At 44.1% G+C, this 15,188-nt stretch overlaps 1 protein-coding gene and 1 long non-coding RNA gene across 7 annotated transcripts in view; both read left to right on the forward strand.

The window, feature by feature from the left end:
- The first annotated feature begins 234 nt into the window (after nt 1-234).
- TCP11L1 (t-complex 11 like 1) overlaps nt 235-15,188 on the forward strand; it is a 40,162-nt gene continuing 25,208 nt past the window's right edge. The window contains exons 1-2 of one of the 6 annotated variants that reach the window (XM_034932375.3): nt 235-803; nt 4,747-4,933. In XM_034932375.3, coding sequence (XP_034788266.1) covers nt 4,771-4,933 — 163 coding nt within the window. In that variant the 5' untranslated portion in view covers nt 235-803; nt 4,747-4,770. Of the gene's footprint in view, nt 1,399-4,746; nt 4,934-6,216; nt 6,335-15,188 lie in introns of those variants that run through there. The other 5 variants (XM_003830397.6, XM_008955868.5, XM_034932376.3 and 2 more) reach the window with 5 other exon arrangements.
- LOC134731227 (uncharacterized) lies at nt 4,946-8,278 on the forward strand. Its single transcript, XR_010113419.1, has 2 exons — nt 4,946-5,520; nt 6,059-8,278. It is a non-coding gene; the product is annotated as an uncharacterized LOC134731227 (long non-coding RNA).

Here is a 15,188-nt window from a genome sequence, read left to right on the forward strand (position 1 = left end):
CGTGAGCCGCTGCGCCTGGACTAACTTTTTTTAAAGCTGAGGAAATGAGAGAAGGGGAATAAACTGTGTGTAGCTACAAACAGGATGGCAAAATTAAATTTCAAAGAACGGGCGGGGAAGGTTTCAGATGCAATGGCTTCTTATTCCTTCTTTTGACTGACCCGCGCCTTCTCCGCCTCCCTTTCTCCTCGCGTCACCCCCACCAGCGGCTGGGATGCGGCGGCGCCTTCCGCCTTTCCGTATGGAAACATGGCGCCTTAGGGGCGGGCCATCCCCAGCTTCGAGCCACCGCCAGCTGAGACTCATCGGCGGGCACTCGGCCGTGCCTCTCGCGTTTCCGTACGAAAACATGGCGCCTCACTGCGTGGGGCAGGCGACTCTTGGCTGGGAGCCACTGGCCACGGAGCCCCCTGAGCGGTCATCGGCCATGTTTTCCACCTCTCCCTGAGGAAACACGGCGCCGCCCAGCTGCGAGTCACCGCTTACTGAACCCCTTCGGCAAGCAGGGGAAAGACCCTCCCGCCTTTCCGTATGAAGACATGGCGCTGCCCTATATTGGGCTGGCGCCTCCCGGCCAAGAGCAGTCTCCTCCTTCCTGATGCTGAGAAGCGGCCGCTCTGACCGCTGCCCACCCGAGTCGGGCTGGGAGGACCGCCCGCCGCGTGGCGAGGGATGCGGCCTCGGAGGGGCAGAGGCTGAACCGCCCCTGCCTGCCGCGCATCCCTCCGGCTTCCGCCGCGGCGCCAGCCCGCGCCTGATTCGCGGCGGGAGCGGCAGGAGGGAGAACGCCGACTCCGTGGCAGGTGAGAGCGGGAGCTGGGGCGGAGGCTGGCGGGGCTTGTCCGGGAGGCGCGCGGTCCAAGTCGCAGGCATCTCTTCGCCTCTTCCCGTCGGATCCCATCCCGGGATGTCGGGGGCAGGCGGGGAAGAGGCGGGGTCCGCGGGCGGGTGGAGCTCACCCCTCGAGGCTGTCCTCTCGGCGTGCCCGCGTCCTCCCCTACTCCCGGCCCTGCCACTCCCTCGCTGGCCTGAACAGCTGTTTACAACGGAATCCGGACGCCGGGCGCGAGTGGAGCTCAGTGCCAGAGGAGAGGATTCCCGGCGCCGGGGGACAGAGCCCCTTTTTTTTTTTGCCGAAAGACCCTTTCTGCTGGGGAGCCTCTTGTGTCCAGCCTAGGCCCGCGTGCAGCGCCGACGGATGACCGTCTTCTTGGCAAGTGCGAGGATCCTCCTCCCCTCGGCTCTCTTTTTAGACACAGTGGGGGTTGAATGGATGCGCGCGATATAAGCAAATTAAATGGTTCGTGGCCGCATCCTAGAGCCCTTTAATTAGAGTTACCATTTGTAGAAGGCCTGCCGTGCACAATCCCTCGTTTCATCTCCCCCCAAACCGAGCAGGTAGGTAGCTGTATTTTACAGAGGAGGACACTGAAGTTACACAGCTAGTAAAGAGCCAGAATTGGGGCCCAGGTATGTCTGAAACCAACGCCCAGCCCTCCCAGATACAGTGACATCACAGAGATGACGTAGGGATTCATCTCTATCAACAGATACTTGTGGGTGTCTATTTGGGGGATATACAGATGGAGCGTAAGTGGAATATGACTGGTCCTGGCTCTTAAGAAGTTCGAAATCTAGGTGGGGAATTTTAAAATAAAAACTAGCACTTTTACCATCTGGCCCCAACGCATCTTTCCATCATCTCTAGCCACTTCCTTTTCTCATTTTCTTGTGCCTTGGCTTCTGCCCTCTGAGTGAAATGCCCTCCTTTTCACCTCCTCTCCCCCTCCAGACATGTTTTAACTAGGTGAAATCCTACTCCTTTTAAAGATCAGTTCAAATGTCATCTTTTCTGGGAAGGTTTTCTCAATCTCCTCCCAGGCAGAGTTAGTTTCTTCCTCTGCTGTATTCCCTGGGCAATTTCATAATGCCACTTAAGTTTCATTATGGCTCCTTGTAAGCCTGTCTGCCTCCCCCTCTAGACTATGTATTTGCATCTTTCTATTTAAATAAGCACGCTTTGAATTGAATTTAAGGCAGTGACAAATGCCAAATGTCGGCTAGCCAGCCCTGCAGGAGTTGAGAAAGGTGCAATCACTGGTGAGGTCCGGGAAGTGTCCTGGGAAGAGACAGGACTTGAACTCAATCTTAAGGATGGGGTTAGTTTACTAAGCTGAGCATTAGAGACCTAGAAATCCTCCCTTTCCTCCTCACTGCACAGAATGAATTACTTCATCCCTCCTCGGCTCCTTCTCAGCATGTGAAGAGAATAAAATTAGCAGCGTTTTGTTTGTCGTTTCTCACAGAATATGCTGGTAATGTTATCCTTTGGATCTTGGAGCATTTCCTGACCCTAATAGGATTTAGGACACAGAGGAGATGGGTGTCTCCAGTGGGGTGTTGGAAGCTAAGATGGGTCTCGAAAGGGGAAATACATGAAAACAACTTTCATATTAATACAGGCCTGGGCCAGGCGCAGTGGCTCACACCTACAATCCCAGCACTTTGGGAGGCTGAGGCGGGCGGATCACTAGAGGTCAGGAGTTCGAGACGAGCCTGGCCAACATAGTGAAACCCCATCTCTACTAAAAATACAAAAATTAGCGAGGCGTGGTGGTGGGCGCCTGTAATCCCAGCTACTGGGGAGGCTGAGGCAGAAGAATCCCTTGAACCTGGGAGGCAGAGGTTGCAGTGAGCTGAGCCGAGATGGTGCCACTGCACTTCAATCTGGGGAACAGTGCAAGAGTCTGTCTCAAAAAAAAAAAAACAAAAACAGGCCTGAATATTTCAATTCCAGTAACTTCATTCTATGTAATGGAGTTCTCTGAAATTTCACATAATTCTATCAGGTGATTCTTCACCTGTCTCTAATATGCAGAACACAGTCTGCCAAACTCCCTAAATCAGTTGACATTTCTTTTGATCACCTGATTACCTTCCATGTGTGTAAGAAAGTCTAATTAGTGTTTATGAAAATGTTTTGTGATCTTCAAGTGCTGATGTTACAAATGTTAATTATTTTCAGCAAATGCAGAAACATTGTGTCTTCTCTCCCAGAAACACCCTAGGAAAAGGGAGAGTGGAGGAATTGACTAAAACTTTTACTGTAATTAAAACAGGGTTTTTTTGTTTGTTTGTTTGTTTTTTTAGACAGAGTCTCAGTCTGTCGCCCAGGCTGGAGTGCAGTGGCGCGATCTCGGCTCACTGCAAGCTCCGCCTTCCGGGTTCATGCCATTCTCCTGCTTCAGCCTCCTGAGTATCTGGGACTACAGGCGCCGCCACCGTGCCAGGCTAATTTTTTAATATTTTTAGTGGAGACGGGGTTTCAGCGTGTTAGCCAGGATGGTCTTGATCTCTCGACCTCATGATCCGCTTGTTTTAGGCCTGTTTTAGGCTGGGCACGGTGGCTCATGCCTGTAATCCCAGCACTTTGGGAGGCCCAGGCAGACCTTTTATTAACTGCTCCAAAGCACGGTGTCAAGTGTTATTGCTATTCTGATCAGCAACTAATAAAAAGCCCACCCAACTGCATACATTATGGTTGTTTGCAGCTTCTTACAATCTTTTTCCTAATTACTGGCAAGAAGGTAAATAAAATATTTGCCCCACACATTCCTCTTAAACACTTCATAAGATTCTGTTTTCTGTAGGGCGCAGTGGCTCATGGCTGTAATCCCAGCACTTTGGGAGACCGAGGCAGGTGGATCACCTGAGGTCAGGAGTTCGAGACCAGCCTGACCAACATGGTGAAACCCTGTCTCTACTAAAAATACAAAATTAGGCCGGGCACGGTGGCTCACGCCTGTAATCCGAACACTTTGGGAGGCCAAGGCAGGCGGATCATGAGGTCAGGAGTTCGAAACCAGCCTGGCCAACATGGTGAAGCCCCCTGTCTCCTAAAAATACAAAAATCAGCCAGGCATGGTGGTGGGCGCCTATAATCCCAGCTACTCAGAAGGCTGAGGCAGGAGAATCACTTGAAACCGGAAGGTGGAAGTTGCAGTAAACTGAGATCGCACCACTGCATTCCAGCCTGGATGAAAGAGCGAAACTCTGTCTCAAAACAAAACAAAACAAAAATTAGCTGGGCGTGGTGGCACCCACCTGTAATTTCAGCTACTTGGGAGGCTGAGGCAGGAGAATTGCTGAAACCTAGCAGGCGGAGGATGCAGTTAGCTGAGATTGCCCCATTGCACTCCAGCCTGGGCAACAAGAGCAAAACTCCATCTGAAAAAAAAAAAATCCTAGTTTCTATCATCTCTGGGTATCTTATTCACACGATAATATCAAGGAATCAACCCTTTAGCCCAGTGTATTCACTTGTAAGCCCAATTAAAAGCATTATTTCCAAGGAGTTTACCTATCTGCTCTTAGGAATGAAAGTAAAGAATTTAAGATTGAATCACTGATTAAAATTGTAGCAGCAGGCAGTTTAGAGTGTGTCTTCTAATAGTTTAAGGCCCTGTATTCTTGAAACATGCTACTTAGGAGTAGGACAAAAATATTACAACTAACTACTACTTGAGATCCAGAAATCTGATAAATTACTAATGTCATTTTACAAGTATCTGTTTAGTCATTGAAGTAGAATATTATAGCTGGATAAGATCTTAGCAAGCTCATTTATTCTACAAACGAGAAAACTGAAACCCAAAGAGATTAAATGATTTGCCCTGAGTCACATTGCTAGTTGGTGACAGAGCTAGAATCTTTTAGTTCTTTTTTTTTTGTTTTTTTCTTTCCTAGGAAAGTGAATAAACTTAATTGAGAATGTCTGAAAACCTTGACAAGTCCAATGTAAATGAAGCAGGAAAATCAAAATCCAATGATTCTGAGGAAGGCCTCGAAGATGCTGTGGAAGGTGCTGATGAAGCCTTACAAAAAGCAATAAAGTCAGACTCCTCCAGCCCCCAAAGAGTGCAGAGACCTCACTGTAAGCAAATTTGACTTTGGTTAGATGCAATATTGTCATTGTTTTCAGGTGACGGTTTTATGAGGCCTCCTTGTGCATGTGGCCATGAGCTAGGTTCTAATAATATAACATTGTCAATGTAGCATTTAGGAATAATAGCAGTTCCTCAGCTGGCAGCCTAGCTACTTGTGGATTTTCAATTGCATGGGAAATTAACATTTTAGAATAATGTCCAGAATGTTCCTGTCTTTCTCCAGCCTCAGTGACACTCCAGTCTCTGAAGTGCTCTGAGAAATAGGAGGGTGGAGTATAAATTGCAGCTTTTATTGAAAGAGTGTTTGAAAAGTCTGAGGCTAATTCCAGCCAGGACTGTGCTTGTGCAGGTTAAAAAAAAATGTGAGTAAGTTCACCACACCCTAATTCTCTGCCTGGGGGCTTAGTTCCCACAAGCTTGAGGGGATTCAGTTTGCTAAATGTGTGTGGTGAAGTCATTTCAGATCCCTGGCAAGGAGCAAGCCTCTTAAATGAAAGGGTGGCAATATCTTCAGGCATTCCCAGCGGTTGCCTCAACTCACGTCTTTTATGAAGAGTACCTTAAGCATTTTGAAGTGAGTCCAAAAATGCAAGTTTTTAAGACGGAATGTCATAGTCTAAGAATGTCAGTATTGATGTTATCCCTTTAAATTGTAGATGATCAGTAGTTGTACATATTTGGAAAAAGTACAGACATTTTTGGGTTTTGGGGTGTGTTTCTTCTAAAATGATCAAAGCCCTTCCCGGGCAATTTATTAGTCAACATACTATTCTTCTAGCAAACATTAATGGACCCTATTTTATTCTGATTTATTATCACATAGATTTTAATAAATCAACTATTAGGTCAAATTGTGTCCAAGGAAACATGTTGTTGCTAGCACAGTCTATCATGCATTTGTCAGGCCTGACTCCAATATGTGTAGTTAGAAAGCTTCTGTTTTCCTGTCTTTAAAATGAGGAAAATACAATATTTCTTACGGTAGCAGTAAAGATTAAATGAATTCCTATAAGGCACTTAGAACAGTGCTTCACAGGTAATAAATGCTTAATAAACATTAGTTGTTGTTACTACTATTGCTACTAACATTATGTCATCTATTGCATTTAAAGATGCCAGGATTGGCCAGGCATGGTGGCTCATACCTGTAATACCAGCACTTTGGGCGGCTGAGGCAGGAAGATCACTTGAGTCCAGGAGTTCAAGACCAGCCTGGGCAACATAATGAGACCCCATCTCTACAAAAAATAAAAATTAGCCAGGCATGGTGGTGCATGCCTATAGTCCCAGCTACTTGTGGGGCTAAGGCAGGAGGATCGCTTGAGCCTGGGAGGTGGAGGCTGCAGTGAGCCGAGATCACGCCACTGCACTCCCGTCTGGGTGACAAAGTAAGACCCTGTCTCAAAAAAAAAAAAAAAAAAAAATTAGCTGAGCATGGTGGCACGTGGTTGTAGTCCCAGCTACTTGGGAGGCGGGGACAGGAGGATCACTTAAGCTGGGGAAGTCAAGGCTGCAGTGAGCCGTGATTGTGTCACCGCACTCCAGCCTGGATGACAGAGACAAGCCTCTCTCAAAAAAATAAAAATAAAAAAAATAAAGAGGCCAGGATTGATTGCTGTAATGTAGATGTATATGGCTAACATGATAGCTTTACAATCTATAGTTTCTGCTAAAGAAGAACTTTTGGTTTAGGTCTTCAGTCACCCTTTATTGGTTGGTTGGTTGTTGGGATGGCCAGACCCAACGTGGAGGTGATGAAGTCCAGTGGAGTCAAAGGAATGAGAAAAGACAAGTTTAAGAGTGCATAAAGTGGGTCCGGGGGCCAATGCTAGTATGGAGGCTGCAAAGGCCCCGAGCTCTGGAAGCCCGCACTATTTATTGGTGATGAAACAAGGAAGCAGGTGGTGAGGATGTGGGGGTTGAAAGAAAGCAGTGTATCAAGCACATGATCTACAGCTGTGATGGTTTAGCATTTTCTTTGCAGCATATGGAACATGTTCTGCTACTTGAGATAATGGGAAACATGTTCTAGTTTAAGATACAATAGATCTATGAGCCTAGGAGTGCTAGAAGCAAGGAGCCAGCAAGTCTAGACACATTCCAGAGGCCACGCCCTGAGCCCTGGATTCCATTCAAGCCACAAGGGTTTTATGCCCTGGGCTTAGATTATGGTGCTGCAGGGCAGCCTTCTGCCCTTTAGCACAGAGCTTGGTGTTCCCAAGGCCATGAGGGGTTTTAGACCCTGGACCCTGGACATGTTCCAAGACTCTTTTACATTATGCGAGACATGCAAGCCCTGCTTTAGCTTCTCCCAACAGTTGGTTGATTGGTTTTAATTTTTTTAAACAATTTTAACTTTTATAGGTTCAGCCATTCTTTGGTTGATGGCTTCGCCTTTGGCATCTTGTCAGTCTGATGGCATGATTCCAAATTAATGTCAAACCAGTACTAAGCTACATTATCTGAAATTGTGTGTAGTTATGCCCTTAAGGCAAGAATACTTATCCTGGGACCTATGATCAAGATTTAGGGGATCTAGTAATAACCAAAAAAGTATATCAACATTTGTTTGTATATGCATGTTTTTAGGAATAAGGTCGTGGAAGCTTTCATTAAGTTCTCTTAGTAGTCTGTACCAAAATAAGGTTTAAAATCAATGCCCTAAGGTATTCCTTTTGGCTGCCTTCCTATTTCTCCTGTAGTGCTAGGTAGGTACAGGGCTATAAACCCAAAAGATAAAGCTAAGACCTCATTATCTGGGGATCAGGTAACGAAGCATTATTGAACACATAGAGCATAAATAAGGATTTACAAAATATGGAATTAACAGTTTACAGACATTTCCCCCAAACTCTGTAAATTTGTAGCTACTGAGTTTAAAGTAACTCTAAAATCACATTTGGAATTCTACAAATTAAAACGTAAGTAGCAAAAAGAGAACATTTATTGTTTTAAATTATAACACAGAGTAATACTTTAAGAGTGGAGTTGCTAGGCCAGGCGCATTGGCTCATGCCTATAAGCACTTTGGGAGGCTGAGGCAGGTGAATCACCTGAGGTGAGGTCAGGAGTTCGAGACCAGCCTGGCCAACATGGTGAAACCCTGTTTCTACTAAAAATACAAAAATTAGCCGGGAGTGGTGGTGTGTGCCTGTAATTGGGAGGCTGAGGCAAGAGAATCACTTGAACCTGGGAAGCAGAGGTTGCAGTGAACCGAGATTGTGCCGTTGCACTCCAGCCTAGGGGACAAGAGCGAAACTTCATCTCAAGAAAAAAAAAAAAAAAGAGTAGAATTCTGATGTAACCAATGCAGAATATTGAAAAAGGAAAAATGGCTGGCTTGTAAAAAATTGATTGGTACTGATTTGAGGTGGTGATTTGATTGTAAAAGATTATCTGTTCTTCAAACAGAGTAAGGATCAGTCAACTGTAACTTAACAATGTTTTCTCTAAAATCTTCTACTACTTATACTTTAATGCTCTTCTCACAAAATACCCTCTGTTCTAACGTTTAATCACCTAGTTGACCAGTAAAAGATGCTATATTCAGATGACAAACATCAATTGTTATTCCAGTTAATATCTCCCACTTAGGACCTTTGTTTATTGGATCAGGTCCTTGTGAATTTAATTAGTAGATCCCAGTCATCTTTAGATGAATAGATGACACGAGAACTTACATTTCTAAAGCTCATGACTAGACTTTGAATTATGGTGTCTCTGTATTCAGTCAGCCAAATATTTATTGAGTGCATACTGTATGTCAGGGATCCAGCAGTGAACCAGGCACATATTGTCTCTGTCCTCATGGAGCTTGCAGGCTAGCGACCAGGAAGACAAATTAACAAGCAGTTTCCAACAACATAATAAGTACTATGGGTAAGCTTTACCCTGGCTTTACTGTGCTCATTCTATAGTAGCTGTTTGGGTGACAGTTGCAATCTTGCCCTCCATAAATGTCCGTTCACTTATGTGACTAACAGCATCTTTTCAAAGTGTATAGGCATCTCAGGACACCTTAGGAAAGATAGAGAGTACAACCATTCTAAATTAGAACTTCATTTTATTTTGGAATCTGTCTGCCAGCCTCTCTAAAGTCATGTTTAACCTAATATGGTTTTCAGTTTCTCTAACAGGGCATCAGTGCGCAAATGCTGTAACAAAATAACAAAATTTAGCAACAACTTTAGCTTTGTATCACGTAAGATAAACTCCAGGGTAAGTTACATGTATCTTTACATTTTTTTTTTTTTAAGACCGGATCACTCTATGTTGCCCAGGCTGGCCTTGAGCTCCTGGGCTCAAGTGATTCACCCACCTCAACCTCCCTAGTAGCTGAGACTACAAGTGTGCACCACCATGTCTGAGTTGACCTTACCATTTTTCATGGCTCTTATTACAACCCAGGTTCTCTTAACAAATTGAGGTGAAGACGTGTTGTCCACCAAATTGCATCTTTATGCAATTTTATGCAATCCTTACCAAGTTTTCATTTATGAAATTGGTAAATTTGAGAACTCTCACAAAACAAAATCCCCACAACCCTATAATTTGTATGCAGTGAAAAATTCCTCTATATGTACATCGGTAACATGTCCTGATCATATCTTAGAACTGTAGCTTTTATCTGTCATGATCAGATACCTGTCATTGATAAGTTTGATTTTAAGTAGTCTCTTAACTTGGACAGTTCCTGAAAATTTTCTTCTTCCTAATGGTGAGGTTCTTAGTACTTGGTGCAAGCTGTTTTTTTCCAAGTATGCCCAAAACACTGAGAATGCACTTGTTTAAAATTTGGAGGATTCTTATATTTCATAGCACACCCTTAAGTCTCTTCTTTTTGCATGTGGAGAAACACTGACCCTGCAAGATTTAAGTGACTTGTTCAAGGTCGTACTCAACAGAGTCCAGAAGAAGTGAAATTCCTTCCTGATTTGCTCCAGCCACTGTGTTTCATGACTAGGCAGCATAGTAACGGTGCCTATTATTACCCAGATGATTAAAATTATTGGGAAATAACAAATCTGGCCAGGCGCGGTGGCTCATGCCTATAATCCCAGCACTTTGGGAGGCCAAGGCAGGTGGATCATGAGGTCAAGAGATCAAGACCATCCTGGCCAACATGGTGAAACCCTGTCTCTACTAAAAATACATAAATTAGCTGGGTGTGGTGGCACACGCCTGTAGTCCCAGCTACTTGGGAGGCTGAGGCAGGAGAATCACTTGAACCCAGGAGGCGGAGGTTGCAGTGAGCCGAGATCGCGCCACTGCACTCCAGCCTCGTGACAGAGCAAGACTCCGTCTCAAAAAAAAAAAAAAAAAAAATTCACCCAGAGGACTTGATGTGATGTATTTCTGTTGTTTTCATAAATTTCAGATGGTAAGACATTGATTATTTTTGAAGGGGTGGCCTGCCCCTCCACAACCTGTGGGTGTTTCTCGTCATGTGGGACGAGAGACTGAGAAAAGAAATAAGACGCAGACAAAGTATAGAGAAAGAAAAGTGGTCCCAGGGGACCTGCACCCTGTCTCTGAGTTCCCTCAGTATTTATTGATCATTATCTCTACCATCTTGGAGAGGGGGTTGTGGCAGGACAATAGTGTAATAGTGGCGAGAGGGTCAGCAGGAAACCTCTGAACAAAGGTCTCTGTGTCATAAATAAGTTTAAGGAAAGGTACTGTGCCTTGATGTGCACGTATACAAACTTCTGGGTGCATTAAAGAGCAGTATTGCCGCTAGCACCTCACCTCCAGCCCTAAGGCAGTTTTCTCCTATCTTAGTAGATAGAACATACAATTGGGTTTTACACCAAGACATTCTATTGCCCAGGGATGAGCAGGAGACAGATGCCTTCCTCTTATCTTTTACTAATCCTCCTCAGCACAGACCCTTTACGGGTGTTGGGCTGGGGGATGATCAGGTCTTTCCCTTCCCAGGAGGCCATATCTCAGGCTATCGCATGGGGAGAAACCTTGGACAATACCTGGCTTTCCTAGGCAGAGGCCCCTGCTGGAGGGCCTTCTGCAGTGTATTGTGTCCCTGGGTACTTGAGGTTAGAGAATGGTGATGACTTTTAACAAGCATACTGCCTTCAAGCACTTTTTTAACAAAGCACATCCTGCATAGCCCTAAATCCATTAAACCTTGAGTCAACACAGCACAGGTCTCTGCTGTGAGCACAGGGTTGGGACAAGGGTTACAGATTAACAACATCTCAAGGCAGAAGAGTTTTTCTTAGTACAGAACAAAATGGAGTCTCTTATGTCTACTTATTTCTACATAGACACAGTAGCAGTCTGATCTCTCTTTTCCCCACAATTTTTTGCAAAAGCAAGGTTAAAAAACTTGGGAGCCCTAATAATCTCTGAGTTTCTTCTTAAGGGGTAAGACCTTGGTGGAGTTTAATAACACCTGATGTTTGATAATAACACCTGATGCTTGATATTGATGTACCCACAGTGGAAGTTTCATTTTCTGATAACTGGTAACAGAAATAATTTAAAAATAAGCATATATTTATACATATGTATATATACAGGAGATCCCTACTGAACTGGGTGTGCACCTATAGTCCCAGCTATTTGGGAGGTTGAGGCCACAGTGAACTGTGATCACCACTCTCCAGTTTGGGCAACAGAATAAGACCCTATTTCAAAAAACAAATAACAAAAAAACCTTTTTGTTTTCTTAATAGAGTCTATCATGGAATGTACATTTTAAATTTTGATAAAATCCAAATTATCCATTTTTTATTTTGTAGTTTGAGTTTTTTGTATCCTATCTAAGAAATCTTTGCCTAATCCAAGATCGCAAAGATTTCTATCTGTGATTCTTTTTTTTTTTTTAGACAAGGTCTCTATCTGTCACCTATGCTGGAGTGCTGTGGTGGGGTCATGGCTCACTGCAACTTCTGCCTCCTGGGCTTAAGCCATCTTCCCATCTCAGCCTCCTGAGTAGCTGAGACTACAGGAGCATGCCACCACACCTGGCTAATTGTATTTTTTGTAGAGATGGGGTTTCGCCATGTTGCCCAGGCTGTTCTCAAACTCCTGGCCTCAAGCAATTTTTGTGCCTTGGCCTCCCAAAGGGCTGGGATTACAGGCATGAGCCACCATGCCCTGCTCTGCAATCCATTTTGAGTTCATTTTTGTTTATCATTTGAGAGAAGGATCTAGAGTAATTATTATTAATTTTTTTTGAGACGGAGTCTCGCTCTGTCGCCCAGGCTGGAGTGCAGTGGTGCGATCTCAGCTCACTGCAAGCTTGGCCTCCCGGGTTCACGCCATTCTCTTGCCTCAGCCTCCCAAGTAGCTGGGACTACAGACACCTGCCATCACGCCCGGCTAATTTTTTGTATTTTTAGTAGAGATGGGGTTTCACCGTGTTAGCCAGGATGGTCTTGATCTCCCGACCTTGTGGTCCGCTCGCCTCAGCGTCCCAAAGTGCTGGGATTACAGGCATGATAGAGTAATTCTTTTACATATAGATACTTAATTGTTGTAGCACCATTTGATTAAAAAAAAAAAAACAAAACTATCCTTGCTTTTCTTTTTTTGAGACAGAGTATTGCTCTGTCACCCAGTCTGGAGGGCAGTGGCACAATCTCGGCTCACTGCAACCTCTGTCTCCTGGGCTTAAATGATTTTTAGTAGGACAGGATTTCGCCGTGTTGTCCAGGCTGGTCTCGAACTCCTGGCCTCAAGCAGTCCACCTGCTTCAGCCTCCCAAAGTACATGAGCCACTGTGCCCGGCCTATCCTTGTCTGTTGACCACCTATATACATATGTGTGTGTATATTAGTCTATTTCTGGATTTTCTGCCCTGAATTTCTATATATCCTTATGCTAAAAATACATTGTCTTGTTATAGTTTTATAATAAGTCTTGAAATCAGTGTCAGTCCTCTAGCTTTATTTTTCTTTTTCAAAATAGTTTTGGCTTTTCGAGGTCTTTTGTGTTTCCCTATACATTTTAGAATTAGTTTGTCAGTTTCAACAAAAAAGCCTTCTGATTGGGATTTCATTTAACCAATAGATTGATTTGGGGAAAATTGACATCTTAATAATATACCCATAGAGGGGAATAAGAGACACTGGGGTCTACTGGAGAGTGGGAGGAGGGAGAGGATCAAGAAAAATAATGAGTACTAGACTTAATAACTGGGTGACAAAATAATCTCTACAACAAGCCCCCGTGACACGAGATTACCTGTATAACAAACCTGCACATGTACACCTGAACTTAAAAGTTAAAAAAAATTTTTTTAATTGAAAAGATATATTGGGCTTTGATTTTGGATATTTATTATATTTTAGCAATATCCACAAAGCCAGATTTATTTGTTCTGTATTCTTATTCATATTCTTTGGAAATGCTGAGAATGTTGTGAGGAAGAATTCTGAGTTTTCCCAACTTCCCCTTGTGACCAAATAAAGTTTTTTTACCAGGCAGGATATGACCAGCTCTTCGATTTGGTTCCTTTTTTTTTTTCTTTTTTTTGGTGCGCAAAAGAAAAAAGAAGGAAAATAACTTTTCACCAATGTAAGAAGATCTTTTAAACCTGGGCAAACCAGTGACATTACTTATCTAATTTTAAGGCCAGATCTTATCAGTATCACATAAAATTAATATATTCATCTTCTAGGCCAGTACTTCTCAAACTGTGGTGTTTGGAGCCATCAGCATCAACTGGACACTTGTTAGAAATACAGATTCTGGGCCGGCTGCTGTGGCTCATGCCTGTAATCCCAGCATTTTGGGAGGCCGAGGCAGACGGATCACTTACTTAAGCTCAGGAGTTCGAGACCAGCCTGGGCAACATGGCGAAACTTGTCTTTAAAAAAATAGAAAAAATAACCAGACATGGTGGCATGTGCCTGTAGTCCCGGCTACTCGGGAGGCTAAGGTGGGAAGATGATTTGAGCCTGAGAGGTTGAGGCTGGGGTGAGCCATGATTGTGCAACTGTACTCCTGTTGGTGACAGAGTAAGACCCTATCTCAAAAAAAAATAGAAAAATTAATGCAGATTCTTTGGCCCTGCTCCAGAGCTGCTAAATCAGAAACCCTGAGAGGTGGGCTCAGCAATCTGTTTTCACAAGTCCTCCCTCTGACTCCATGATAGGCTAAAGTTTGAGAATTGCTATCAGAGACTTTTTTTTTTTTTTTTTTTTGAGACAATCTTCCTCTGTCGCCCAGGCTGGAGTGCAGTGGTGTGATCTTCGCTCACTGCAGCCTCCACCTCCCAGGTTCAAGCAATCCTTTCGCCTCAGCCTCCCAAGGAGCTGGGATTACAGGCATGTACCACCATGCCCTGCTAATTTTTGTATTTTTAGTAGAGATGAGGTTTCACCATGTTGGCCAGGTGGGTCTCCAACTCCTGACCTCAGGTGGTCCACCTGCCTTGATCTCCCAAAGTGCTGGGATTACAGGTGTGAGCCTGGCCTTATCATAGGCTTTTAAGAGTAAGAATTCCCCTTTGTTCCTTGGTTTAGAACCTTCTTTCTGAATGATCAGTCTCAAGCTTTATCAAAAGAGAAGTATGGACACAAATTTTGAGGCCGTTGCAGCAGTCGATACAGAAGTAAAATCTACAGGACTTGGATAACAGAGCAGGGGAAAGAGAGAAATCAGAGATGACTCTTTTTCAAAGTTTTTGATTCACTGGATCAGCATTCTAGAAAATTCTTGTGTCACACATCTTTTGATCTGTCCATTGACCACTGCAGAGCTATCATATTCTGTCACAGTATCCTGTACAAGATAGTGGTTTTAGCATTGTTTAAACAGCACCATTGGCACCCTAAAGGCCTTGATGGTATTTTAATTTTTTACAACTTTTTATTTTTTTGAGACAGAGTCTTGCTCTGTTACCCAGGCTTGAGTGCAGTGACATGATCATAGCTCACTGCAGGTTCAAGCGATCCTCCAGCCTCAACCTCCTGAGTAGCTGGGACTACAGGCATTCACCACCATGCCCGGTTAGTTTTTACATTTTTCTGTAGAGACAAGGTCTCACTATGGTGCCCAGGCTGGTCTCCAACCCCTGGCCTCAAATGATCTCTCGCCTCGGCCTCCCAAAGTGCTAGCATTACAGGTGTGAACCACTGTGCCTAGCCTTGATGCTATTTTAATTTGGGGAGATTCATTTGTGGCAGTGTTAGTGGTAGTGCAAAAGTAAACTGCTAATGGGAGCAAAAGAGAAGATCTTAAATCTGGTGTCTTCTTTTTTTTTTTTTCTTTTAG

This window comes from Pan paniscus, chromosome 9, assembly GCF_029289425.2.
Source record: "Pan paniscus chromosome 9, NHGRI_mPanPan1-v2.0_pri, whole genome shotgun sequence".
NCBI classification, from domain to species: Eukaryota; Metazoa; Chordata; class Mammalia; order Primates; family Hominidae; genus Pan; species Pan paniscus.